The sequence below is a fragment of the Elgaria multicarinata genome, chromosome 5, assembly GCF_023053635.1.
Source record: "Elgaria multicarinata webbii isolate HBS135686 ecotype San Diego chromosome 5, rElgMul1.1.pri, whole genome shotgun sequence".
In the NCBI taxonomy this organism is placed as follows: domain Eukaryota; kingdom Metazoa; phylum Chordata; class Lepidosauria; order Squamata; family Anguidae; genus Elgaria; species Elgaria multicarinata.
This window is the reverse complement of record NC_086175.1, coordinates 13,061,259-13,087,958: the sequence shown is the minus strand read 5'-3', so window position 1 is coordinate 13,087,958 and position 26,700 is coordinate 13,061,259. Positions and strand designations below refer to the sequence as shown.

Genomic DNA, 26,700 nt, shown 5'->3' with positions numbered 1-26,700 from the left:
AGGGACTTTGAGGATGTTATAGCTGAGCACTGGAGTCCAATCTAACACTTGATTCCTCTATGTAGCATCAGATGTATGATAGCAACTCCTCAGTACAGCACTTCTCAAGGTGGTAAACTGTTTGTTTGAGCAGCTTTTGGTGCGCCTCAGGTGAATTTTAACTGCATCAATGCAACCAGTTTGTGCTAGTGTGGTTAAAATGCCCCTGAATGCATTAAGAAGCTCATCAATATGACACCATAATATTATTATGCAAAAAAAAACCCCACAAAAAAACAACAACCCAACAGACGGAAACATCCTGGCAGCCACCTGCCGAAGTCCAGAAGCCTTTATTGTGGGACTACAAAGGAGGTGCAGTGAAGAAGCACAGGAATGACCAGAAAATGCTGCACACAATTCCTTTACAGCAAGACCCCCCGCATATAATACTAGTATACACTTTTCTGATGGCACATTTCAGTTTGCTTGTGTTTTTCCAACACAGCAGAATTTCAAATATATCTGAAACTCCCAGAAGCAAAAGTTGCCCTCCTCATACACATTGCACTACAGTAAAATAAAACTGGGTAAAGTTTGCATTGCTGTCTATGGGCATATTTGGGTTTAAGTTACCCAAGCAGAGGAAACACATCACAGTTTTTGGGATGTTTTATTTATTTATTTTTAATTAATTTTTTTTGTTCCTTTAGGCTTTTTTCCTAAATATTTTTGGACTTCTGCAAACCTTTGGCAAACATTTGTGTTTTGATGGTGCCTTTTTAGTTACGTAAGGATCGGCACTCACCTCTGAACATGCTAATAGAAAGGATGATTAGTAAAGTGATAATCAAGAGAAAAGCGGGGATAAACTGAAACAAATGAAAACATGACTAACCGAAACCAAATAGCACTAACATAGATTTATATAGAATCATAGAATAGCAGAGTTGGAAGGGGCCTACAAGGCCATCGAGTCCAACCCCCTGCTCAATGCAGGAATCCACCCTAAAATAATTGAATTAATATAGTTAATTCAATGATTTTAAAAACTTGCCAGTTTAAGACCAGAGTTAAGGCTATATGTTACTGGCTCAACTTCAAGAAACTCAGGAAAATGGAAGCTAAGTCTGATGCCTTAACTGACATGCCCCGTGATTGGTGATGGTGTTGTGCAATGTCAGAAATTGTGCTTGCTTACAAGTTATCCTCCATATGCCCAGACTTTTCCATCTTCCCCTTCAGGCCGAAATCCAGATGGGACAGATGGAGTGCCTGGAACTAGCAAAGATGCCCATGTTGTCCTAGTCCTGTATTGCCTTATGAAGCATCTGAGATTTACTATTTTGCTAGAGGAATCCTACAGTGAGTTGACCGATGCCAGTCTGTTGCTTACAGCAGTAGCTTCTAGGATGGATTAAACAGTAAGGGGGAGCATTCTTCTAACAGGAAAGCTACAATACAGGACCAGGGCAATATGCGGCATCTTTGCTGACCAAGGAAAGTGTCAGTCTAAAATATCCAGAGGGCAGCAAGTTGGGGAAGGCTGGTCTACTGAATGAAAGAGTGAAGAGAGATGTAGGCCTGCTTATCCCATAGCCAGGCCCATAAGTCCTCTAGTTCCTATCCAGATGTGCCGCAAACTCCCATCCATGCCACAGGTAGTCCATATCTGCCACAAAATGATCAGTTCAATACATTTTTTAAGGAAACATTCCTTTTTCAGAGATTCTTTCCATGCTAGCATATTTTAGCTGACTCAAAAATTTAGCCCCATTAGTGCAAATTTTCAGACCACCACGCTCAGAACATTCAAGTAAGTTCGAAAAGAGTACCAGTGAGTTATTTCCTTAATTGCAGGAAGTGATAAAATGAAACATTAGAATACTTTCCAGAACTTGTTTCCATCATCATCATCATCAATCTACCTTTCATCAGTTCCTAGCTCTCGGAGGTTGATAGAACTGTTGAGTGGGCCGCGTTGACCGCCGGGGTTGACCATCACCACCTCTCCGGAATTCTAAAGTTTGTTCATAAGCCATTGCTTCCTCTTCCTGCAGGTAAACAACACAATTTAAAAGTGTGCACAACCAGAATTATCACCCTTCAGTGCAAAAATCTGCTTATTTGAAATGATCCTTGCAACAAGTATACAGGAACAGTTGGACCAGATCACAAGCTAGGATTTCCCTGAAGAAAGAGGTCAGACATATGAAAATACGAGATCTGAATACTAGAAAGAGCTGGGAGATGAAAAGAAACCATACAGTTAAAAAACTATTTTTCCCTCAGAAGTTATACAAGAAGAAAAATATGCAATAATATGCCAGAAAAGTGGCTAGTAGAATCTGTAAAGATGAAAAGCGTGGCATTCAGGTGACAACTACTCAACATACAATACAGAATTTTAACCCTCTATAAATGATTAAGAAATATCTAAATGAGTTACTTGACTAAACTGTGTGAAGGAAGGTAAAGCCAATAAAATGCATGCTTAATAAGTAAATATGTAGTAAAATGGTGTGCAAAAAAGGAACTTTACTACTCTTTCTGCAAGGATCCCATATGTGGGATAATGTCCATAAGCATGGACATCTCAGTGGGATATAAATGGTGTGTGGAAATTTTAGTTAGTGATATGTGTCAGACCTGAACTAATTTGGGGATGGTTAGGAGAGATTAGCCAGCATGGTATAGAAGTTAATAATAAATTAGAACTTGGAAGACCCAGGTTCAAATCCTTACTCAGCCATGAACTGACGCTTTGGCCAGTCACACACTCTCAGTCTAAACTACCTCACAGGGTTGTCGTGAGAATAAATTGAGGGCAAGGGGAGAAGTATGAACATTGCCTTGAACTTTTCGAAAGAAAGGTGAGATATAAGCATTGAGTATCTGGAATCTGTACAGTTATTAGTTGTTACAATGAGTTATATGTGATCTGTGTTACTGGAACATCTCAGGAACAGCATCCTTCTGAAGAAAAATTGAAGAGGAGGCATCGCCCAGAATCGGAAAGCATTTCTGAGGAATATAGACTTCTATTGCCGATGAAACTTAACCAGGAACTTTGAGAGGTTCGTTCTGTTGCAACTGGGTCCATTTAACTGCATATTAACCACATGTTATGCAGTTGGGTTTCCCACATTCAGGGAAATTGCAGAGGTTAGCACACCCGGAGTACAAAGGATGAACACTCCTAGGAAACTGTTCCTGGGAAACAGTAAGCAGAATTCTGTTCTGCAGCTGGCAAGAAAACAAAAACAGCAATACACCGATTGCATTTAACACTAACAGGGTTCTACTTGACCAAACATTGACTTTGGACGTTCAGAAATAGACTGGGCTAGAAGTACCTTGGATGAGCTTAGCCTGGTGTACAAACTATACCTGTTTCTGGAGACCGCAGGTTTGGCCAGTTACTTCATGTCTAGATTATTGTAATGCACTCTGTATGAGCTATCTTTGAAGAGTGTCCAAAGCTAAAATTGGTCCAGAAGACTACAGCAGGCTGTTAAGAGGGGCTACATATAGAGAGCATGTGACTTTAAAAAAAAATGGAAACAGCTCCACTGGCTTCCAGCATGTTTTCAGATCCAATTCCATGTCACAGTAATGACTTTCAAAGCCTTCTATAATCTGGAATCAGGTTATCCAAAAGACTGCCTTCTCCCATATTAATCTTCTAATCCACTGAGGTCATCACCAATTTCCCCTAAAAGATGCCTAGTCGGGACCAGTGAGATGGCCTTTCCAATAGCTGTGGTCAGGCAATGGAACCCCCTTCGGAGGGAGACCTGTCTCTCCCCTTTGGTCTTCCACAAAATGGTCAAAACCTTCCTTTTTAGGTAGGCTTTGAGGGCATGAACGGCTGCTCCCTTTTAAATGCGGTTTTAATAGCTCTGCTCATATTATTTTTCTTGACCTTCCATGTTTTTTAAAAAAATAACTTTTCCTTGTTTTGGTGTTTTATGGATGCTAACATTTTAAAATGGTTAGGTTTGAGGAAAGGTGGGGTAAAAATGTTTTAAATAAATGAACTTTAAATGGAACACTTTAAATGGGCAAAGCAGAGCACTGCATTTCCTTCAAAAGGGCCAGACCATCCTGTAAAAAATTAAAGCATGCAGGATCTTTCCAAGACTGATGACATATGCTAAGCTTAACGTTATGCATGTGACAGCACCAATTAGTGCGGCATTGTGGCCTCTCATTAGAATAGTGGAAGGGGCAGCTATTTTATGTCTTGGGGAAATTGCCATACATTTATTGGCTCTTTTTAAACTATACATATGTTGTGAGTGCGAGTGTATAGAGAATGAAATAAATAAATGCAAATGGCTTACAAAATGGCAGAACACAGTTGCAGTTGTGAGGGATACGCCTTCCCTTGGGGCAATGAGTTGGTGAGCCCTAACCTCTCTGCACCAATATAGGTCCTCTGGAGTAATTTGTCTGATGCATTTTGATTTGACCAAGGGAAACCCTCTTAGATGGGATAGATCATAGAATCATAGAATAGTAGAGTTGGAAGGGGCCTCCAAGGCCATCGAGTCCAACCCCCTGCTCAGTGCAGGAATCCACCCTAAAGCATCCCCGACAGATGGCTGTCCAGCTGCCTCTTGAAGGCCTCTAGTGTGGGAGAGCCCACAACCTCCCTAGGTAACTGGTTCCATTGTTGTACTGCTCTAACAGTCAGGAAGTTCTTCCTGATGTCCAGCTGGAATCTGGCCTCCTGCAACTTGAGCCCATTATTCAGTGTACTGCACTCTGGGAGGATCGAGAAGAGATCCTTGCCCATCTCTGTGTGACAACCTTTCAAGTATTTGAAGAGTGCTATCATGTCTCCCCTCAATCTCCTCTTCTCCAGGCTAAACATGCCCAGTTATTTCAATCTCTCCTCGTAGGGTTTTGTTTCCAGACCCCTGATCATCCTTGTTGCCCTCCTCTGAACACATTCCAGATCCCAAAGCAGTTCTGCTGTTGTCATAGGTACTGGTTAACCAGTGTCAAGTGCTGTTCCCTGAGGTTTCTAAATGGAGAAAGGAACTGAAGGCAGTCCAAAATGGTACACCAGCATCACACCCCAGAGGCCTTCTGGTGCTGAAAATCAGCTGATCCTAAAAGTTTATCCTGCATTCCTGGCTGTTATGAAGTTCCCAGTTCTCTTGCACTTCATTAGTCTAGGCCAAGGGTGCTCAACCTTTTCAGACCCATATGCCCTATGTAATGCAGGTGTGGTGTTCGGGGGCCACACACATGCACACACCAGTGATCCTGATAAATATAGCTGTTCGCCTTGCTGCTAGCAGCAGTGAAGTGGGGAAGTAACCTGTATAGAAATACCAGGGGAAGGGAGTGAAGAATCGTCTCTGGGGTGGGTAGGATTGGTATATTCGTAAGCAGTGAGGGGCAGGGCACCCTTGGTGAGCCACAAATATGGCCTTGTCTGCCAGTTGTGCAGCCCTGATCTAGACAACTGGCCCCTGCAGGAGGCTCTGCCTCTGTATCACCCATCTGTCTGATGCTATTCTTCCTGCCAGATCATGCCATTCTCACCCTTCGACCCAAGTGCTCAGGTGCTACAATTGTGGGTGTGATATTAGCTCTGATGCCTTATCATGAATTAGGGACCATGGCTTATTTCTCATAGCTTAATTTTGCCTTTATATATTAAGGAACAGTTTGGCTTATTTGCTATAGGGGAAAAGGTAGGTCTGGATCTACTGGTACTTCTCTGGGTGATTTGCAGTAGTGCTTGCGTGAAAAGGCAGTGGAGCTCCACTAACATAACCTTTTTTTCTGCTAACAATATGCTGGATTTAGGAGTATAAGATTTATATAGATAGCATTTAAAATTTTCCCACTCTTCTATATTTCTTCTTTGCCTTGCATTGGTGTTCAGTCATAAAAAAAATCAGTAAATCATGTACTGTATTTAATTAAACTGAGATGTTGACTCTTGATGGTCTGAATACACTGCTTAATTGGTCAAGTTGAGGCAAATATTCAGTCAGCGGCAGTCGCCATGTGGTGGTTAAGTAAGAACACACACCTCCCATCATCATACAGGTATCATATATGATGTGGTGTTCCATATGGACACGAAAACCAGGTTTGGATGACACGTCGTGGCTCACCCTAAGTTATTTAACCCACAAGGAGCTGTGGCACGTGCAGGCTGCATACAGAACCCGCATGTGTCATGTGAACTCAGCTTAACTCTTGCATTAGCCATGCTTGCTGCTTCATATAACATGTTAAGTCCTGAGCGGGGTTTGAATATTCAAAATGGTGGCCACATACAGCCTGCATGTGCCAGAGTTAAATAATCCCACAAACAGCCCCCAAGTTCATACGATTCTTCCCCCTCAAAAAGTCTGAAAGGTGGTTGCATGCCATTCCCATATTAAAAGTGATGTTACCATACAGAGTCTAAGCTATCCAGGTAAGTGTTTGAACTGGGCCTATGTTTTCTAAATCACAATACCCAGTAAATAGTGCAGACCTTCATTAAACTCAAATGTGCTAAGCAGAAAGTAGTGTTGTGTTGAAATATCATACGTAAATTTAACACATGGTCTCGAAGGACATTTGATCCTTTTTTACACTATTTGTTCCGCACGTGAATGTTGTTAGTGTGAAGTAGACTGTAGTGGAGATACCATTTCTCTCCATGTTCTTATTATAAACCAAATGAAGAAATCTGTGTAGTTTGTTACTTACTGCAGTCACACTAACATAAGCTAATAATTGTAAATGAAAGAGGTGTAGACATCTTTCCGTGCTTTTTGTACAAACTCAAAAGTTTTGCTATGGCATCAGTGAGCTCCCTTGTCCACATCATCTATAGACAAAGCTAGCAGAGATAAATAGGAGCAAGGATTGGAACAGCAAGGATAAGTATTTTTAAACACAACTCTTGTTCCTATTTTTATCTCAAAGCCAAAACTCAATTGCTGTAACACAAAGCATCTTAAGTAGAAGATTGCTCACCTTTAAAACTCTGATACTACCTAAAAAGTCAGCAAGCTCTTCCACCAGATGTTACATATATAATTCCATTAACCTATGAGCATGAATTTAAATTTAAACTTGAATTTTAGGCGTCCCCATCTGCTTCCCTCCATTTATTTAAAATTATACTGCAACCTCCTGTTAGAAAGATTAAAAGCAAAGAAAAGGGGGAAATCAGAGAGGAAGGGAAAATACGGAAACATGCAAGTTGGGCAATCAGGGGCTGATGCCTGTGTATTAATTGCCATTTGGAGCTTAGTTTCCATAGTGATCTAAAAGATAGGTCATATTCACTGGAATGTAATGGGACTTTCCATTCCATTAAAAGGTCACCTTCACCCGTTTCTTCCAACACCAAAACTGCTTGGAGCAGAGGGATGTTTGGTGCTGCCCCTTTTTCTCATTAAGGTGGCCCCCATATTGGCTATTGGCTATCCAATTTATTGGATATTGGCTATCCAAATTATATCCAAGTTCCATATATCTGAAAGGGAAAGGTTAAATAAAGTTAAATAAGAGGCTCTAGGATCATGCCAAATGAAGAGGGTTGTGGCAATGGGGATCTCTGGAATATAGCCTTAACTTTGCCTAAAAACAGGTCAGGCTTATGCCTCATGATCAATGACAGAAATGTCTGTTTATTTTTTTCTTTTTGCTTGAGCAGTGAAGCTTCTTTTTGGCATTTCAGAATGAGTGATGGATTCATTCTGTACCTTGTGTCTGGGACAGTATTCTAGGCCTAGAAGCAGTGGCACCATAGGCTCAGCATATATTTTAGTCACTATCCTGATTGATGGCCTTGGGATCGTTATGATTTGGAAGGTGGCCTCACAACTTTGTCTGGAGTACCTTATGTTTAGCTGAATACAGGTCCAATAAAGCAGGAGTTAAGTACGTGGGGCAAGTATTTGTGTTGCACCCCGCCTCGTTCCAGAGGGAGAGGCAGGTAACAAATTTATATATATATATATATATATATATATATATATATATATATATATATATATATGATGATGATGATGTAGTTTTCCAGATAGATGCTTGGGTAGGGGGGAATGGATGTCCCTAAGTAAAATAAAATGACAACCAAGCTGCAGTACCTCAATACATGAGTGGGTGAAAAGGAAACCTTTTGTGTTTAGCAAAACAAAATAAGACAAAGCAAGGAATGAAAATGTCCATTTGCCACAGCTTTGAACCACAACATAAAAAGTTCACCCTCCACTTTCATTTACTTCTGCTCCTTCAAGTAGATAACTTATGCACATCACCCAGATTATTATCCTGGTCATATTAAACCCAAGGTAATTATCTAAAGCTACATTAATCCCTAATTGGGGAGGGGAGCTGAGTGGTGCACATGCTGGCATCCCCAGTTTAAAAAAAGATCAGAAAGCGTGTGATCGAAAACCCTTCTTGAGATCTTGGAGACCAGCTGCCAATCAGAAAAAAACAATCATGGTCTAGATGTACAAATATTCTGAGATGCAATAAGGAAGTTTCCTCTGCAAAAATTAGCTCTTGAAACTCTGCACTGTCTTATGTGTAATCTCTGCACCAAAAGATGGATCCAACTCAAATCGGTTTATTGTCGTTTCAGTTGTAAGAAAGCTGTTCGGCACCATCACAGCAGGAATTGTGTTCCACCACCCACCCAACTCACTTTCCCAATAGACCTTACTGAAATCCTTGGACACCAGCACCACCACACTGTGTCTATAAGTTTTACTGTTTATTTCATGCTGCCTCTTTTATCCCACTAGCCATTTACTTTCCTAGATTGGAAAGTAAATCGGAATGCATTACTTAAAACTTCTGTAAGTCACTCTGAAATGTCTACATAATTAAAGCTGGCATTATCATTATCTATAATATCGTATACAAAACACCACTCAAGTTCTTTACTTGACTTCCCAAAACAGGTTCTGTCCATGGCTAGCCTGGTCCAGGCTGCACAGACGAAACCCATCCTTTCCCCCATACATGTAGCTGTGTGTCACTCAGTCTCTCCAGGACCCTCAAGTGTCACTGGGGAATGTTCTGTTTTTACTCTCAGTTTGCAAAGGCTTGCTAAAACGATTGTGCAAACAGTCTTGTGATCAAGCATACATGCACACATAGCTGTAGAACTAGGAGAACATGTCTGGGTGAAGACTGTGGAAAAGAAAAGGGAAGAGCCTCTACAATTCTACTTGGTTGTATCAAATTTTAGTTACATGACAGTAACCCCAAAACACCTACAATGTATGATTCTTCTCTCAAGGGTTGTAAGGATAAAATGAGCAGGGGGTGGGATTGAGAACCATATAAAATTGTCCTGGAAACAGACATATTATCTTCAGGGCTATTCTGTGAAGTAAGCAAGACTGTGAAATTAGCTGAGCAGGGAATCAAAACTCGATCACCCTGGTTTAAGTCCAACACAATATCCGCTATACTACTATGGCCCATAATGAATATGGATAAGACTGCTGACTTGGTTTGTATCATTGGAGCCTGGATGGATCATGCCCAAGAGGACCACTTCTGGCACAAATTACTCCAGCCACTGCAACATCTGGCTGTGGTCAAGAGACAGAGGATGCAATTGTTATAGTCATCTATCTGCAAAGATGTCAACTCCTTCATGAGTGGTCTGGTGCTGATGTCCCACAAATTTATTCCCAAGGTTACCTTGTTTTATGGCGTAGATAAGCATATTGAAGTTTGTGGCACAGTGGCAGCTAGGCCAGATTGCACCACACACCATGTTTAGTGAGTCAGTTATGGCCACAATGAACAATATGGTGCTACCCTGGCTTATTATTAGCCAAGCAGAAGTAGCAAAGTTTACACAAGGTTTGCTGATTTGAACAAGCTTGGGGATCAGTGGAAATTAAAGACAATGCACTAGTTGTGAATAGATGATGTGATGAAAGTTCAGATTACAAGGAGTCCAGATCTTTACATGAACGGGTGACTGTTGAAGTGATCCAGCGTTTGACCCCTATGAATCCAATAGCTTTTTCAAGTGTGAGGTGCTGGATAGCAATGCCTATTCAGCTGAAAGCTTGATTGAGCATTAGAATGGGAGGCCAAATTCGAACTGACATAACGACAGCCTGAACACTGCATGAGTTAAAAGCCTAAAGGGTGGTGATGGCAGAAGTAAAGGTTCTCTCTGCTGTAAATGCATCTACTTAATGTCATCTAACAAGTAGAGCTATTCTTGATAGCGAGTCCATTACTATGCCCTGGACACTGTGACTTATAAGGCATTTTCCACATCCACTGATCACATCCAATACATCTCAGCAGTACCAATGGAGAGAAACTGGGCCTGTATCATAAAAGCTTGCTATAGGTCCTTAAATCAATTTCTGTTGATTTTGCTGAAGACCACAGGTTGAATTTTGTTTTCTTGACCCTTGACAATCAAGGTTAGCAAATATGTATGTATGTGTGTGTCTACAGCCCCTACGTAAATCTAATAGACTGAAGGCTGTGGTTATAATAACAGAACACAATTAGGGTGCTTAGCACTTAACCACAGAAACTCGCATTTAAAGTGGAAATAAACGTTTATTTCCACTTTAAATGCAAGTTTCTGTGGTTAAGTGCTAAGCACCCTAATTGTGTACAGCCCCTATGTAGGCAGAGGGAGCAATCCTATATCCCAGCATCTGGAAGATATAGAATATTTTGGTTTCTTGGATCTGAGCTCAGAGAGAGGGCTCTGAGCTTGTGGCCGGGAAACCGCGTGGAGAGAACCATACTGGATGCTGCTACAACCTCTCTGGGGCATTCCCAGAGCGGGATGGGGAGGAGGCTGGGGTGGCAGCCATACAACAAATTCTATGGCTGCCCCAGCCTCCTTCCCTAGACTGGCAAAAATGCCACTAGCATAATAGGATACTCATAAGCCTCTGGGTTCGGAGGCTTACAAATACTCAGGAAAGATCCTATAGGATTATGCCCTTAGTGAGTAAAGTAGTAGTTGAGCAAAAGTCATGACATGACAAATTATGATTGCCAGACTACAGGAACTGAAATTCTAAGGATGATAATTTTAATCACTTCAAGCAAAATTAGGGGAAAGATAAGGCCAAGAGAGCGCAGATGAACAGGCTGCTAACCTGTATCTGTGGTTCTTGAGTGGTTACCTGTGCAGTCATATATATGGTTCTGTGTCTGCACAGAGAATCATTTAGAACTTTCTATAGATAGGCCAAAGAGTTTGATAGGCAGCCTGCCTCCAATCATCAATACACATGCTTGAAGTGGTGTAATTCCTGCCTTCCACCTTTCTGCTCAGTTTTGAATGGACCAGAGAGAGAAAAAGTCAAAGTGACACCTGGAGCAGGGAAGCAGGGTGGGTTGTGTGATTGCAGGTGACCACTCAAAGAACCACAATGACAAGTATACAATCTAATTTTCTTCTTTGTTGTCTCTATGCAGCCACACATATCAGAACACCAAGCCGACTTACCTGGAAATGGAGAGGTGGTGTTTGATAATGACAGAGCTCAGCACAACCAGTCCGAAAGAAGCATCCTATGCATAATGTCTGATGAACCTGGATGGCTATGAACAAGGCTTTCAAAGTTTATTTCTGATTGTGTCAGATGTGCTCAAATTCAAAAAGTGTGGAGATAGAGGAAACCAAGCCAGTCTCTCTGTATGAGAATGCTTGTTCAGTTATTTTATCTATGCCAATCAACTGGAACAAGCACAGAACCCCCATTAAAAACAAGTTTGGGAGAACAGAAGTTGGAACTTTAGTCTCCAAGTCCTTGCAGTCACTGAGAGAACAGAAAATATTTTTCCTAGGTAAAGGGCTAGCAGTTTAAATGGTGACACTTCTTTGTAAGATTGACTGCATTTCTAATACAGAGTTAAAGGCTGCATTTCAGCTGGCTGAGGAAGAGCCTTGGATAAAGCTCAGTGGGTTGGTTCCAGACTTAATCAATGGGACTTAAGTTAACGATGGCTTAAATTCCATTGATTTCAATGGGTTTACTCTGACTACGTCTGTATCCAAGCCAATATGGTTTTACTCATTGAACCTATGCATTCAGAAGGAAGTTGGACTGAGTTCGATGTTTACTCCCAGATAAATATACACAAGATTGCAGAAATGCCATAGTTGTCCTAAACATTTGGAAGGGGGGAAATGTCAAAAGCTGTCAACTGCATCAGTGGGGCTATTGTGCAAGACTCATAATCAATGCCTGGTGTTGCTGGGTGGGGTTGAGGTTTCACGTAAATGCCCTCAAGTTACTGGCCAACATCAAATCATTCAGACATTCAAGCATTTCTTTTTGGAGTTGGATCATCCAAGGAGCTGCCAACAACATGGCCACTGCGTTTTGAATGAATAAGAAAGATAGTACTGGATTAAGAACTCTCCTGGTCTTTCTTTGGAGTTCTGGAACAGGTGGATACCAACACTCTTATGGTGATTCACCTTGCTGGCACAGATGACCTAGCAGACGATCTCAGCTGCACCATCCATTGTGCAAGGGCTCTAAAGTAACGCGCTATCCACTACTAGGTCCACCCCTGGTGAATGCTGCAGACAGATGTTTGCACCATGCAGCTAGGTGAATATGGACAGGAGATCTATAGGGAACAGTTTCCTCTTCGGGTGGGACAAGCACTTGCTCTATATGTTTCCACTAATAATGAGGACGGTCACTACGATAAAACCAAGAATGGCATGCTGTATTCTCAATTCCCCATGGTTCGTGATTCTGCTTCTACTCTCCTCACAGGACAACTATTGTCTGCTGGAAGCATCAGACTGCTGCTCTGAAGATCGAGGACAGATTCTCCACCCCAGTGTCCTCAACCTCAAACTGACAGCATGGCAGATCTGTCTCTGGCCCATCTTCCCAATAAGATAAGATCCTGCAGATGGCATGTAAGTTGTCTACATAGGTCTGTTGTACCAAGTGGTATAGTTTCCTTCCATTTGAGGCATAGTACGGTTTGACGTTTCATCATGCTCAATAGCTGACATACTATGCTTTCTGCTATTGCTCAACTCCAAAGTATTAGCTTTCTCTTCCCTTAGAGTGTATTCATCGTCCTGTTCATAGCCACACTATATTTTCACAATAAGCAGACAGCACTTTGGAAATCTTGGCTTCTGTGACCTTCACCAAAAGGGCTTGCTCCCAGAGTGTTGCTTGTAGCTGAGACAAATGGTTTTGCATACCTGCTGAAACACTGGCAATGGGGCACATGCCCGCAACATGCCCCTCATCAAAGCAGTAGTGGCAATGGTTCTGCCTGTCAGTGGGATGTAGCTTATTTCCACAAGTGGAACATGTCTGAATGGATGCCCATTACGCCATGGGCACCTGCTTAAGAGTGGCCAAGGTACCCAGTAGTACAGAATAGACCAAAACACACACACATATATATAAGGAGAGGGGAACCATAGAAGAGAAATTCAAGGAAAAATGGTCTAGCTCATGCTCTCTCAGGGGAAAAGCAAACATTCCACTGTAGCAGTCAAAGAGGAACTGAGTGGGAAGGCAAGAGCATATGGGTTTGGGGCTTCCCATCAAAGTTTTGTCTAGTAGAAGAACATTCTGAATGTTGTTCTATGCAGGCCAAAACCCCATGTGTGGGAACACAAAGAAGAACTGGTGCCTCTAATTATTCACTCCAGCAGGAAGCTAATGTAAATCAAAATTGTTTGAGATAGTTATCAAGAATGCAGTTTCCTTCGGTGTCAAGATTAATTCTTTGCAAGAAAGAACCACAGGCAAATAAATTTGTTCACTCCAAGGGATTGTGTAGTGGTGAAGAGGAGGATCCCACTAGAAATCATTTTGTACAACCAGCAATAAAATGGGATTGTTCTCACCCTGATGACCCAGGTTTTTTGATGGAATATCCTTGAAAGATGCTTTTTGCTTCTTTTTTAAAAAAGTCCAGGCTCCAGTAAATTGGAAACTCAGACTTGCACCATCAGCATTCCATGAAACCATAGTCATTTGCTACTACCTTTGTCTTTTTCAGGATGTTCCATTTGGATGGGTTGGAGAGCACGCAAGACAATCAGAAAAGGTACCAGTTGGCTGTACACCTGGTTGTCCCTGGTGCCACTCCAGATTGAATAATATCCAAGTAGTATACCACATGCTCTGAGGGATTACAATTGAAAAAGAAATCCAGTAAAATGAAGTAGATACTTTGGAGTGCTGCTACCAAAGAAGTTATATTGAACAATAGAAAGAACTTTTCTTTTCTTTTTTTAGGATTGAGAGAGTACTAGAATAAGGTATTCAGAAGTGTAGCAGTTTTCCCATCAGTAGAACTTTCAGAACACTGTTTAAACAAGTATTTTTAGTTTTGATTGAGGAGAGGACTAACTGGAGGACCTTGAATGGTCAGTGTATGTGAGGCATACAGTGCATTGGGTAAAAAGTATGTTTGGGTCGGGTGCTATTTTCTAGCAGGGATTTGAAGGTCACTTCCATTAATATCTCTATCTAGCAAGAATATAAGTATAAAAGCTAGAATGCAAGTATAAATATAAAATAGTGAGGCTCTCCTTTTCAAGTGAAGATAAGCAGGTGTGAGTGGTTTGTTAGGGAGGGGCATGGCAAACCCACTTCGATCCATGAGCTCCGTAAGACAGAGAAGCCTAGAATGCTTTCAACCAAATGTTTTATATTTCAATTCCAGCCTACTTACAACACTTGCTTGGTTATTATAATTAAGGCACATAACCGCTTTGGACTCCAGAATAAGCATGGCCAGTTCCTCCCACTCAGGCTTGGTCCCTCTGGCTAGATCATAGGCAATTCGCTCCTTTTCTTGGAGTTCATTTTGATACCTTTCAATCTAGCAGAACTTCTCTTCCTACTTGCCATGATCTCCACCCGTGGCTCAGCTGCCTCAGGGCTCTTGACTCCCATTGTCCCCCAAAAGATACAGGTTCTCCTGTCTGGGTAGCTTGCTCTCCAAGGAGTGCAGAGAGCTGTACAGCCCTGTCTGTGCAGTTGCCCAAGAGGTCCCTCCTTCAGGCTTCCAGAAACTACAGTTAACAGGGTTCTACTGTTAAAGACAGCCTAGAAATAATTTTAAATACATTTAAAACACGCACAAAAAAACCCTTCAGCCTCCATCTACTGCATCTCTTCTATCACTTCTCTTTCTACTTGCCTCCTCTTCAGGTTTCTTTATTTTATTTATTTCCAACATTTCTATGCTACCCAATAGCCAAAGCTCTCTGGGCCATTCACAAAAATTCCTTTCCTGCCCTTCCACTCTCCTTTCTGGCTTTCCTCCCACTTTTCAGATTGCTCTATTCCCTGCACCCCACAGCTCTCCTGCCTTTTATTCCGCACCTCTGCTTGGCTGGCCATCCCCCTCTGTCTACACTGACTCCCAGCTGATTATCAAGTCTACCACCACAGATGGCTTGCATGTTATCAGTTCATGCTGTCTCCTTCCATTGCTGCCCTGATTTACCCAATTCCAGCATGGTAGAAGCCGAGACGGAGGCGATAAGCCTCAGCGGTTCCTCACACTATACTTTTCAATTGTTTGAAAATTATTATTTATTAATATTCATTGCATTTATATACCGCCCCACAGCCCAAGCTCTCTGGGCAGTTCACATAAGATAAAAACAATATACAAAAATTAAAACCCACAAAAAATACAATATACAAGTACATTTAAAACTACTATAACAACTTTAAAAAATCTATCAGCCTAAAAAAACAGACCCAGGGCATGTCTAGACGATGCCTTATCCCAGGGATCACCCCAGGATCAACCCCGTGGGTCTAGATGATCCCTCCATTTCCCCGGAATAACCGGCACCACTTTTATCCTGATTTTTCCAGCGATCTCAGGATCATCCCGAGACTATGGGAGGTGTGGGCCGCGACCCCAGTTTTGTTCCAGCTCCTCGTGAGTAAACGCAAGGAGCCGGGAACCGGGCATGGGGCACGAAGCTCTTCAGGCACTCCGTGCCCATCAAGGGTGGGGAGGGGAGCAGGGTATTTTGTTATTATTTTAAAATTCAATTTTCGCTGGAGCTCTCATGTGCTCCAGCTCTTCTTGGGTCTTTTTTTTTAAAAGGCCGCTGCTACGGGCGCTATGCCCAGGATGTTGTGCAGCCCATGTGGACTGAGGGGGAGGATCTTGTGAGCAGAATACCATGAGATCCTCCCCCCTCCCTCCTGGAACACCGGGAGGTCTACACATGCCCATAGATTCTTGTTGGTGCCACCTCCTCACATATTCCTGCAACTTTACAGCCACTTGCAATGGCAGAATGTTCTCGCAGGCCATTTCTATGTCCCATCCAAGGCACACATTATTCACCAGAGCAAGTCTTTAGGGCAAGACATGGTGTTTGATACAATTTTACTTGGGTTAGAAAAAGTTCCATTTCAAAACCCTATAAGCTTCCTCCCGTTGTCTTCCCAAGACTAAAAAAGTATACTTTAAAAAGTGTAAAGTTACTAAAGTTTTTACATCTCTCTAGAAAGCAGGCAGAACCAAATTACCGCTCAAGAGGACAGTCATGTGTGTTTGAAGGAATTCAATCGAATCAACCATCTCATTTTGCTTAATAAACTAATTCTGGCTTCGAGCTGTTCAGAGCACATACCTAAACCATAAGAACCTTTTCTCACAACAGTCTCCAAAATGAAATAATTTTCAGAATGGATTACCTTTCACCTATAACAAATGAAACCCCTTTTGCAACATTTTTGGAATCAACGTTATTGATGTGTTGGGTGCCAACAAATAATGGCGGGGAAGGAGAGAAATAGAAAATAATGAGGTATTTTGTTAATATCCCTTTCTTTATATTGATTGGCCTATCCCTTTATTAATATACAATGGCCTATGTTTATACTTTTCAAAGAACTCAGAAATATGTACATTATTGGGTATGGAATCTAGATGCACCTAATAGTACGCGTTGATTGTGCTTATGTTTCCAATGGAAATGTTTGGAAAGCAGAGGGGTCAACTAAAGAAGGAAGAAGTCAGTTGGATTCAATTTCGTGTACTCTGTATACACTATATACACAATGCAGTCTGTATACACCAGTAGTTCCAGTTCCTCGCTTTGCATTCATATACTGTCTCCCTCAGGCCAATTAGCACATCATACATCCAATCCACTCCCTTCCCCTAATTACTTCTGGTATCCCTAGAGATGTGAAAGCCTAGAAAAATAAATGGGGAGAAGGGATGTGGGGGAGAGAGGGAGAGATAGAGAGAATGCACAATTGGAAAATGTTAGAAAAAACTGAAAAACTATCTTATGAAATGTTCTAAGGCAAGCAAGGTTTTAAAATGCTGGTGTAGCTGTCCTTGAGTTCCTCATAAGTTTTTCTAGTAACTACCTATTACAAGCTACACCAGTGTTCGCCAACCTGTGCCCTTCGGATGTTTTGGTCTACGGTTTCCATAATCCCTGGTCATGTTAGCTGGGAAGTTGTAGCCCGAAACATCTGGAGATTACTATGTTGGGGAAGGCTGATCTTCATTACCAGGCAATTATAATTTTGTAAACTGTAGACACAAATACTCAAAATCCTCTTGCCTGCTTCATATTCTTCCACCTACTACAACACATTTTTGGACATATCCATACCAAATCAAGAAACAAGATAATATGTGCACAAGGCAAGTAGCTTTTTCTAACCTGTGAAAACCTTCCATTTCCTGAAGTCCATGGAGGAAAAAATAAAGCCTATATGCAGATCCTATTGATCTTCTGGTTGGACATCAAGAAAAACTTCCTGACTGTTAGAGCAGTATGACAGTGGAACTAATTACCTAGAGAGTAGTGGGTTCTCCCACACTAGAGGCCTTCAAGTTGCAGCTGGACAGCCATCTGTCAAGTTTGCTTTAAGGTGGATTCCTGCACTGAGCAGGGGACTTGATGGCCTTACCTCCTATTCTATGATTCCATAAATAGTTTCTGATAAGCGACAGAAACTTGAGACGTACTATTTTCAATTATAGTTTTTAATGACATGATATGGGTTTCATGTAGTCTATTTTGTCCACAGTAATTATGACACCTTGGGTGATGATACAGTACTAAAGTTTATAATTGTTATTATAAACTTTAACTTAATATCTAGATTTACTAATAATCCTTAATTCTGTGATCTCTTAAGACTGGTGACAGATATTTCAGAGTGACCTATAAGAACTAGTAAATTGGGGACGAACAAATATCCTACATTTATATTTCACTGTTACTACAAGAAGTACATCTAACAAAATTAATGGGGTTTGTTTGTTAGTTTTATGTTAAAAACATTCCCCCACTCCCACCCCCGGCCATCTACCTCTAAATTGGTGTGTAACACTTTTCCAGAACTTTCAAGATCTGTGCAAAAGAATGGTAATATAGACCACTAAAACATCGCACTACTTATTTGGTAATATGCTTGCTAGTTTAATTTGAGATCCTGGGTAGTTTGTATACACATTATGATCATTATACAACCTGTAACCAACATACATCAATTGTGTATGAACTGTTTTCTGATGTTCCTTTTCTTCCTACTGTAAATCGAAGCTTTATAGTTGATCATTATATCACATAACATTTACCTGATGGGTAGTAAAAACTTTCTCAACACTTTGCAGGGTGATATATATGCCTTAGATATGCTAAGATAAGAGAGCTTGCTGTCACATAGATTTTGGTCACCTGTGTGAGATGAACAAATAAGTACATATTCTAATAAACACAATGTGCAACTTCGCTCATATGGACAAAACTCTGTGACTTCATCTGGAGCGTTAGTGCCATTCACCACCTTGCTTTACTGGTGGTTTTGAGCATATTACCAGTAATATAAAAGTAGAGTGTGAGAATTTGGAAAAGAGACTTTAGACATGCAATGGAGTTACTTTATATTGGGTTTTCGAAATTACTAAAAACGGAACAGATGTACGGTTCAATCGTACCTAACTTTGCAGTACTGGATATGTTTGTTCTAGGCCAGAAGTGGGCAGGTGTTTTGGACTTCAACTCCCATCAACCCCAGTCAGCATGGCCAATGTTCAGGAATGTTGATATATGAAGTAGAGATATGAAGGCCTGGAAAAAACCTGGAAACATTCAGGAAAAAAAACGTTTCCCCCATTTTTTTTCCAAAGCCCTTTTTGTTTCTTTCTGAAAAATTTAAAAAATGAAGTTATCAGTTCTTTTTATGGGAAAGGGTGCTTTATGTTTGCTTGACACCGTGGAAGACTAGTGGAGACATAAATAATTTTCTTTGTTGATGGCTTCTTCTGTTTTGTTTTTAATAGTTTTTGCTTGCTCCTCATAGACTGGTAAAATCAAAGTTGATCCTTACATTTCAGGTGTTCCTTACAGTTCAGGAGCTTGTAGGTCCATTTGTTACAAAAAAAGTAAAGAAGTAAATTCAATTTGTAATAATTGTTTGAACACACTGTACTTTTAATATACCAAATGTGATAATTTTATGCCAAACCAACTTGTACATAATTACATTTTTATGTTCCTGAAGTAACAAAGTGACTCTCAATCTGTAAAAAGTGCTAATATTGCATTTTCCCCAATTTTTCTGAAAATTTTCACACACACCTGCCCCCCCCCCCCAAAAAAACCCATAATTTCCCCCCATGACTTCAAAATATCCGGAAATTTTACATCTTTAGCTGGGAGCTGAAGTACAAAACATCTGTAGATATACTTTCTGCCCACTCCTCTTCCAGGATACACTCAACATGCACAATGATGATGAAGCCTGGCCAGTGCTCCACATGAAGTCTACGAGCATCGTAGAAAATGCTTCAGAATCCTCTGCAATGCACAGGAATTCCGTGACAGACATCAAAGAATTTTAGAGAGATGGTACAACTGAAGTGTTCTGTGAAGGTGGAAAGTTTAAAATCTCTGGATGATGTAAGGGGTGCATGTTTGTCAAGATGGCACCCATTACTGAAGCACCTTCTCTTGGCAGCACTTCAATATTTCTGAGGGTCTAACGGGGCTGGAGTAGCATAAGCAGTAGTTATGAACAGCTATATTATAACCAGATGGTGAAGTTCTACCTCTAGAAGTAAAGCCAAATGCTACAAAAGATTACTGTGAAGTACTTAAATATGTGTGAGAAAGAAGACATATGGTACTGACAATTATATAGTCATTTGTAAAAAGAGTATTCCTGAAATCTGAGAAAAACATATAACACTTTAGGTTTAAGTTATCTTGTGTTTATTTTACATTTCTACAGCACAGACTTAATTTAGTCTGAAGTCTCTGAACAATGCATGCTTTTCAATTTTATTTTAAATGTTGCAAAAGAAAAGTAGTTTATTCTCGTGATGGCATTTAAATTTGGGCTGATTTCTCGCAAACATATACCTTTATTCTGTGATCACTGCTACATTTAGCACAACAGTGGATTACATATATAAGGGTACATATCTATAGCCAAGCGCAATGTTCAAACAATCCTTGAACAATGGAAAGTGCAAGCTTCTTTGTTGTCTACATTTTCTATTGAAAGAACTGCATGTCAACATAATAAGAGCTCATTCAAAAAACCCACATTTATTGCTTTATGAAAAATATAGAATTCATGTAGCCCTTTCATTTACTTTTTATATAATGGAAATGCAATTACTACAGTAATACTACTTTCCTGAATTTCTTACCAGATGCTTTGGTATTAGTAAATGGATGCCATTTTGTCTGATATGACAACAAAGAATATGGTGAAGTACATTGCGTTAAAACCATACCAGGATTTAACCTGTACAACTCCAAAAGACTATCACTTTTTGTTGGTTACTGACAAAATGGAAATTACTGAATCCTAGAGTAGCCAAGCAAAAGAGAAGAATGCCATTTCAAAGTACACCTCCAGATGCAGTATCAAAATTCAACAAATGAAAATGCATAAATGGACAATTCTTCCACTGGTCACAGTACGGAGAAATGCTGGAGGCCTACTGCAACCAGAGTGTCAATCACGTACTTGCACTATTGAAGTTCAACAAATCCTAAGGGCGCATTGTATGCCAGTTCAGGCTGCTGTTTCCCCTCAGTTTAAACACTAATATTATCACCATATATTATGCATAATTTGAGGCAAGAGCATTAAAAATGGCCACAATTACTTTTTTTTAAATAAAGCACACGATTGATAATTTTTAAGTCATTGCAGGTGAACTGGTAACTTTTCTCATTATAGACTACATGCCTATCTCTCAACAGACTGCCTGTGATCCTCTTCGAATTACCTTTTCTGAAGCTCATTTTTCACCTGCTGCTTGTGGTGACTGCTGCTATTCCAGACCTGTCTTCCAGATTTCATCATGATGCTATAAACTAGTGGTGGACAACCTTGGGTGGTCCAGGAGCCTATCACCCCTCTGAACCTGCCACAGGCCACAAACCCAACACCACAAGAGGGGGGGGGAGCGTGTTCTAAGACTCATAGCCACCATGGAGGTTTAGAGAGGACACATTTAACTTGCATTCTAAATAAATCTGTCCATTCTAAACCACTATAACAGTTAGCTGGCTTTTTTGTTGCCAAAGTTCAGCAGCAAATTGCAACTTTCCGCCTGAAAAACGTAACATAACTTCAGCAGGGGTGTGTGTGTGTAGCCCACGGGCCCTGTGTTGCCCACCCTTCACGCCCCCAGGTGGCTAGAACTGGTTTGCCTGGAGCCACACAAGCAGAAGGAGCAGAAGGCAGGTATCCTCCCTCAGAGTAACAGGTCATGTAATAGGCTGGCCAAGCCCACAATCTCTCCAATCTGTATGACAACCCCACTCATTAGCAGAACACCAATACAAATGAGAGCACTAGCGCTGGGTGGATTCCCCAAACCCATCATGCCTGCAATGGAAATTTGAGATGACTAGATTCATTTTATAGTTAATCTGCTGGATTTCTGAAAAACTAACTGGACTTTGCTTCAGGAGTGTATTGGGGTCCTAGGCTAGGAGAGCAGCTATGGCATCATTACTATGCACCAGGGTCTTGGAGCCTTTAGTGCCCATGACAATGTGTCCTGAAACATTCTCCATTGTCTCACTTGTAAGCACTGGACGCTACACTGGACACTTGACTCAGTATCCAATATTCTCAAAACCACGAGAAGTGTAACTCTCCTGGTTCTTACCCTTAGATCCTGCTGATGGCATATGTTGCAATGTCCAGTGCTTCAACAGCTACATCAGTGTTGGTTAGAGCTCTTACATCACATGCCCAAACTGCTCTGGGAAGGAAGGACTCCAGGGAACACTGCAGCATGAATTGTGGTAATACCTAATACATTTTTAATTTGGCTAAATTTCAGAGAAGGCCAGTGGCTGATCTGAATTGGACAGAGGAATGGAGAAGAGGAGGACACTCCAGACACCTAATGTCTGTACCCCCATTATCCCTAAATTATAGAATTCATCTTGTCACTAGAAAGAACTGTCAGTAAAAGAATGCAGAAGCTAGTATGAAAGTGTAAACACAGGTTGTCAAGGTCCTCCAACTGCCAGAATATATTTGAAGCAGTATGAAGAATTAAACTTGAGAAATTATCAGTAGCATGAACACATGTACCAAGAGTTCTGGTAATTGCTGTAATAAGTCATAAAATTTATGAACACATTAACGGATTTTTAAGATTTCTACTGGGCTGTCAAAAATACATGCAAAAGGAGTCAAAGACAGCCCTCCAAAATTAAAAATGTAAAAGCTGGTTTGAGTGTTCACTCTTCCATGTAGCATTAACAGTGTTGTAATGAAGTGTCATAGTCAAGATCGCCAATTATGCAGACAGCTCCACTAAAACTCAGTTAAAAGGCAATGGTTAGTAAACCAATGCTGCACTCGTGCATGAATTCCCACCCCCCCTTCTCTACTTCAACTTCCATCGGGTTGAGGAGACACTAAGGAAAGGCCTGGAATGTGGAGTGGGGGGCTACAGTGTGAGTAGATGATGATCAAGGAAAAAATTGTGCAAACTTCCTTGCACTTCACTAATACAATCCAATTCGTTTAAAGGACTTTCTGGCATAAAAACTACACTAAACAATCCCCACCCATATTACACCTAATTTTACTTAAACAGAGCTTTGCACTTTTTTATGAGCTCAATGTGTAAGACCTTTTAGGATGGCATATTTTATGAAGCACTTTAAGTTTTTATGATTATTATACCTATCTAATATATTTATGTAATGCAACATTTGTCAAAGGAATGAGCACAATTAAAACAATGATAGAAACAGTTCTAATTTTAGCTGTACATACAGAGAGATTAAAAACCCTTTGGAATTTAAGTCTTATGAATTCACCATTTCCTAAACTAAAACAAAACCATATGGAAGCCGTCAATCAGAACCCTTAATCTGACAGAGTATATTTAAAAACCATATTATCAATTGTTCATATAAATATTACTTCGCTAGTGACTCTATAGAGTATATTGCCGAAACAATTTACATATTTTTTATTACATGAGAGTAAGACCACATGCTTCGTTAAGGCATTGTTAAGGATGGATATGTAATAAAGAAGGTCTTAGCCAGTTCTAGAATTCTTTTCTTCAGGCTTTTACTTCAAAACCCTCTGCACGATTACCAGTCATGTGTTTATGGCTTCATTGTTCGTAAGAACTATGTACTTTATCTCTTTGTATACAATTTATTATCACGTACCCAGGTGTCAGCTTGAACGGGCCTGATGTTGCTTAGTAACACCTCTTCATAGTTTCCATAATCACAGAACTTAACAACTGCTGTTGTCCCAGAGGAATGAAGAGCTTCAATTTCTGCCCGGTAAAACTGGGGGGAAAACAGAACATTTTATAATAGAAGTCCATATATTTCAATTGGAAATGTAACAATCTACGCATAAACTGTGCCATAAAAAGAGATCTATTATAAAATTAAGAAGGGTGAAAAAACCAGATGTACCTAGTATATTGAAAAGCACAACAATATAGGCACATTTCCTGCTAGATTCCCGTCACATAAAATCAGCAGATGGGAACTTTGAGAGTATCCTTCCTCCTTTAAAACATTCCTACTGAGGTGAACACCTGTAGGTCATCAACCAAAGTAGTGAGATGTATGAGTCAGGGCACACTTGTTTTTGAGGTGATTTCCAGTGATCTACAATACTAGAGAATATTTTTTAATAAATAAATAAATGACAGAGCAATTCATTCTAACTATGGCCTCGTTCAGACAACACACTAAACCATGCTGCTTAACTACAAAATGGTTAATGGAATGAATCATAGAATAACAGAGTTGGAAGGGGCCTACAAGGCCATCGAGTCCAACCCCCTGCTCAATGCAGGAATCCACCCTAAAGCATCCCTGACAGATGTTTGTCCAGCTGCCTCTTGAAGGCCTCTAGTGTGGGAGAGGCCACAACCTCACCAGGCAACTGATTCCATTGTCATACTGCTCTAACAGTCAATGGAATGCATTGCATTCCATTAACCATTTTGTGGTTAAAAAGCATGGTTTAGCGTGTTGTCTGAACGGGGCAATGAATTGTTGCTTTTATTCATTTAATTGTAAATTAACTTACATTTCCTTCACTCTCCAAAGGCAACTATAGTTTATAGGTTTTACTAAATATGCTAATGTAATCAATTAATTGGTTGAAAGCCTTGAAATCACCTGTTCGTACAGTGTGAGCCCACATGGCTACACATCCACCTCTTAAGATTTCTCACGACAACAAAACTTTCAGAGTAGCATCACTTTTAAGAGTCTCACCATCTGCTTTGCACCTATCACCCATGCAAATTAAGATTACCAAAAGTATGTTTTAAGAAAACACACATTGCAATATGCAGTGCTACTGATATGAAATTTCTTGCTTCTACACATCCCAGCATCAGAGAATCATTTATTATTCAAAGTAGAATAGAAAAGCTCTAGTGAACAAAGTACTTATCAAGCCAATATCCGCCTTTCCCCAAACCAACCATATTTTATGATAATATAAAGATGGCTTTTCCACTTAGTCAACTGCATTACATCTGCTGTGAGTAAGACTTACCTTGTTGTCTTCCCAGTAAAGAGCAAAGCATTCATCCCCTGGTTGCCAGCTTTTCCCATACTCTCCTGAAATAGATGGTTCCAACATTTTTTCTGGCTTGATGGGCCCAGATCTCTTTTTGGGCCCAATATCATAGTACATTTTGCCATCAAATGACGTGGCCATGTTGGGTGCAGGCAATTTAATAGGTCCAACTCTCCTTCCTTTCTGGAAATGTTCCAAATCTCCATTTGGTACAGAACTAAAACGATCAGTTCTAACAGGATTTTGGTAATCTATGTTCATACCAAAGTGCTGCTCATTCTTTAAGCTGGTATAAGATTCATTTGTTAGCATTAGTGTTTTCCTATCATAAAAATTGTCAGGATGGTATATCTGGCTTTCCCTATTTCCTTGCTTATGGTTATTGTTATCAGTTGGATCTTGAGCAGAAGAGTTCTCTTTCATTTCCATAGGTGACACAACTTTTCCTTGTCTGTTTTGCAGAGGGTTGTCCCTTCTCTTGAAATGAAAATCACCAGGGTGAATAGCTGTGGGGTACACAAGATCTTTTCGAGAATAAAGTCTATCACACTTATTTCTATCTTCAGTCCACTGGTCAGAGCCCAAAGAATGTTGCCTTTCAGAAGCTCTGGCTCTTAATGGCCCACTCCCCTCCATTACGTGCCTTGAATTTTGACTTTCTCTCTGAAAGCGGGGTGGCTTTTCATTCCGTGGCTGTCTGGTTTCATTTCGAGGAAGATGTCTTTGATGGTTATACACTTTTATGCCATTTTGCTCAGTATTCAGTACTCGGTGTTGTCCCTGATGTTGCAATGATATCTGTTGCTTTGGTTCTACAAAAGAAAAAACAACATCTATTAGTGGCACAGCTAATCTGTATCAAACTTTACTTCATAAACACAGCTAAAGCATTAGAAATATTTAATTTGGAAAGAGAAATGAAATTATCTTGTCTGGCATAGAAATAATACTTAGGGTTTAATGTTCCATTGTGGATCTCAATGATTGTGTTCACACAATCACACAGTCCACAGATGGCTTATTTACTGTTGTGGCACATGCTGACAGCCATTTTGAATATTTAATCTGCTCCAACAGAACAGGGGTGTTTTCCACTCCAACAGCCCCTGCCATCTGAGTTCAGGCAACACGGCAAACCATGGCAATCCCTTGCTGAGAATTAAAAAATGTAAATGGCCAACAAAAAACAAAACAAAACAAAAAAAACCACCGCTACAAAATACAAGTGCAGAAAGCTGTCATTTCCTAGCCATAGGGTCAGTTTGTACATGCCACTTTTGTTTTCTGTGAACAACCTCCTACTGAGGTTGTCGCCGTGACATGTGAACCCAGATCAATAGGTTATTTGGAGGCTAAATAACCCATCTGTTAACCCAACAACAAACCGTAGGTTAAATAACCCACAATTTGCCATCATGTCATGCGAACCAAGTTATAACATCTCATGTGGGATATTATGCCAAAGAGGCAGATCTTTGCAAGGGTGCAAAATCCCAGGTCCAGGAGCCCAATCTGGCCATCTATTGTTTCTCAGAGGGCCATGTCCCTTTCCCAGCTTTTGTCCAGTTCTTTCCCTTTCTAAAAAGTAGAAGAGCTTCTCCTAAGGCTGAGTCATTGGCAGGAAGAGCTTTAG

The 26,700-nt window shown here is 40.6% G+C and overlaps 1 protein-coding gene across 2 annotated transcripts in view; it reads right to left on the bottom strand.

The window, feature by feature from the left end:
• The window catches only part of TDRD3 (tudor domain containing 3), a 388,945-nt gene that overhangs the window by 304,689 nt on the left and 57,556 nt on the right, over nucleotides 1–26,700 (bottom strand). For both annotated transcript variants that reach the window (XM_063125988.1, XM_063125987.1), the window contains exons 11-13: nucleotides 25,044–25,879; nucleotides 23,684–23,809; nucleotides 1,908–2,033 (exon numbers count right to left, since the gene is read on the bottom strand). In XM_063125988.1, the coding sequence (XP_062982058.1) occupies nucleotides 1,914–2,033; nucleotides 23,684–23,809; nucleotides 25,044–25,879 (1,082 nt within the window). In that variant the 3' untranslated portion in view covers nucleotides 1,908–1,913. The remainder of the gene's footprint in view (nucleotides 1–1,907; nucleotides 2,034–23,683; nucleotides 23,810–25,043; nucleotides 25,880–26,700) is intronic.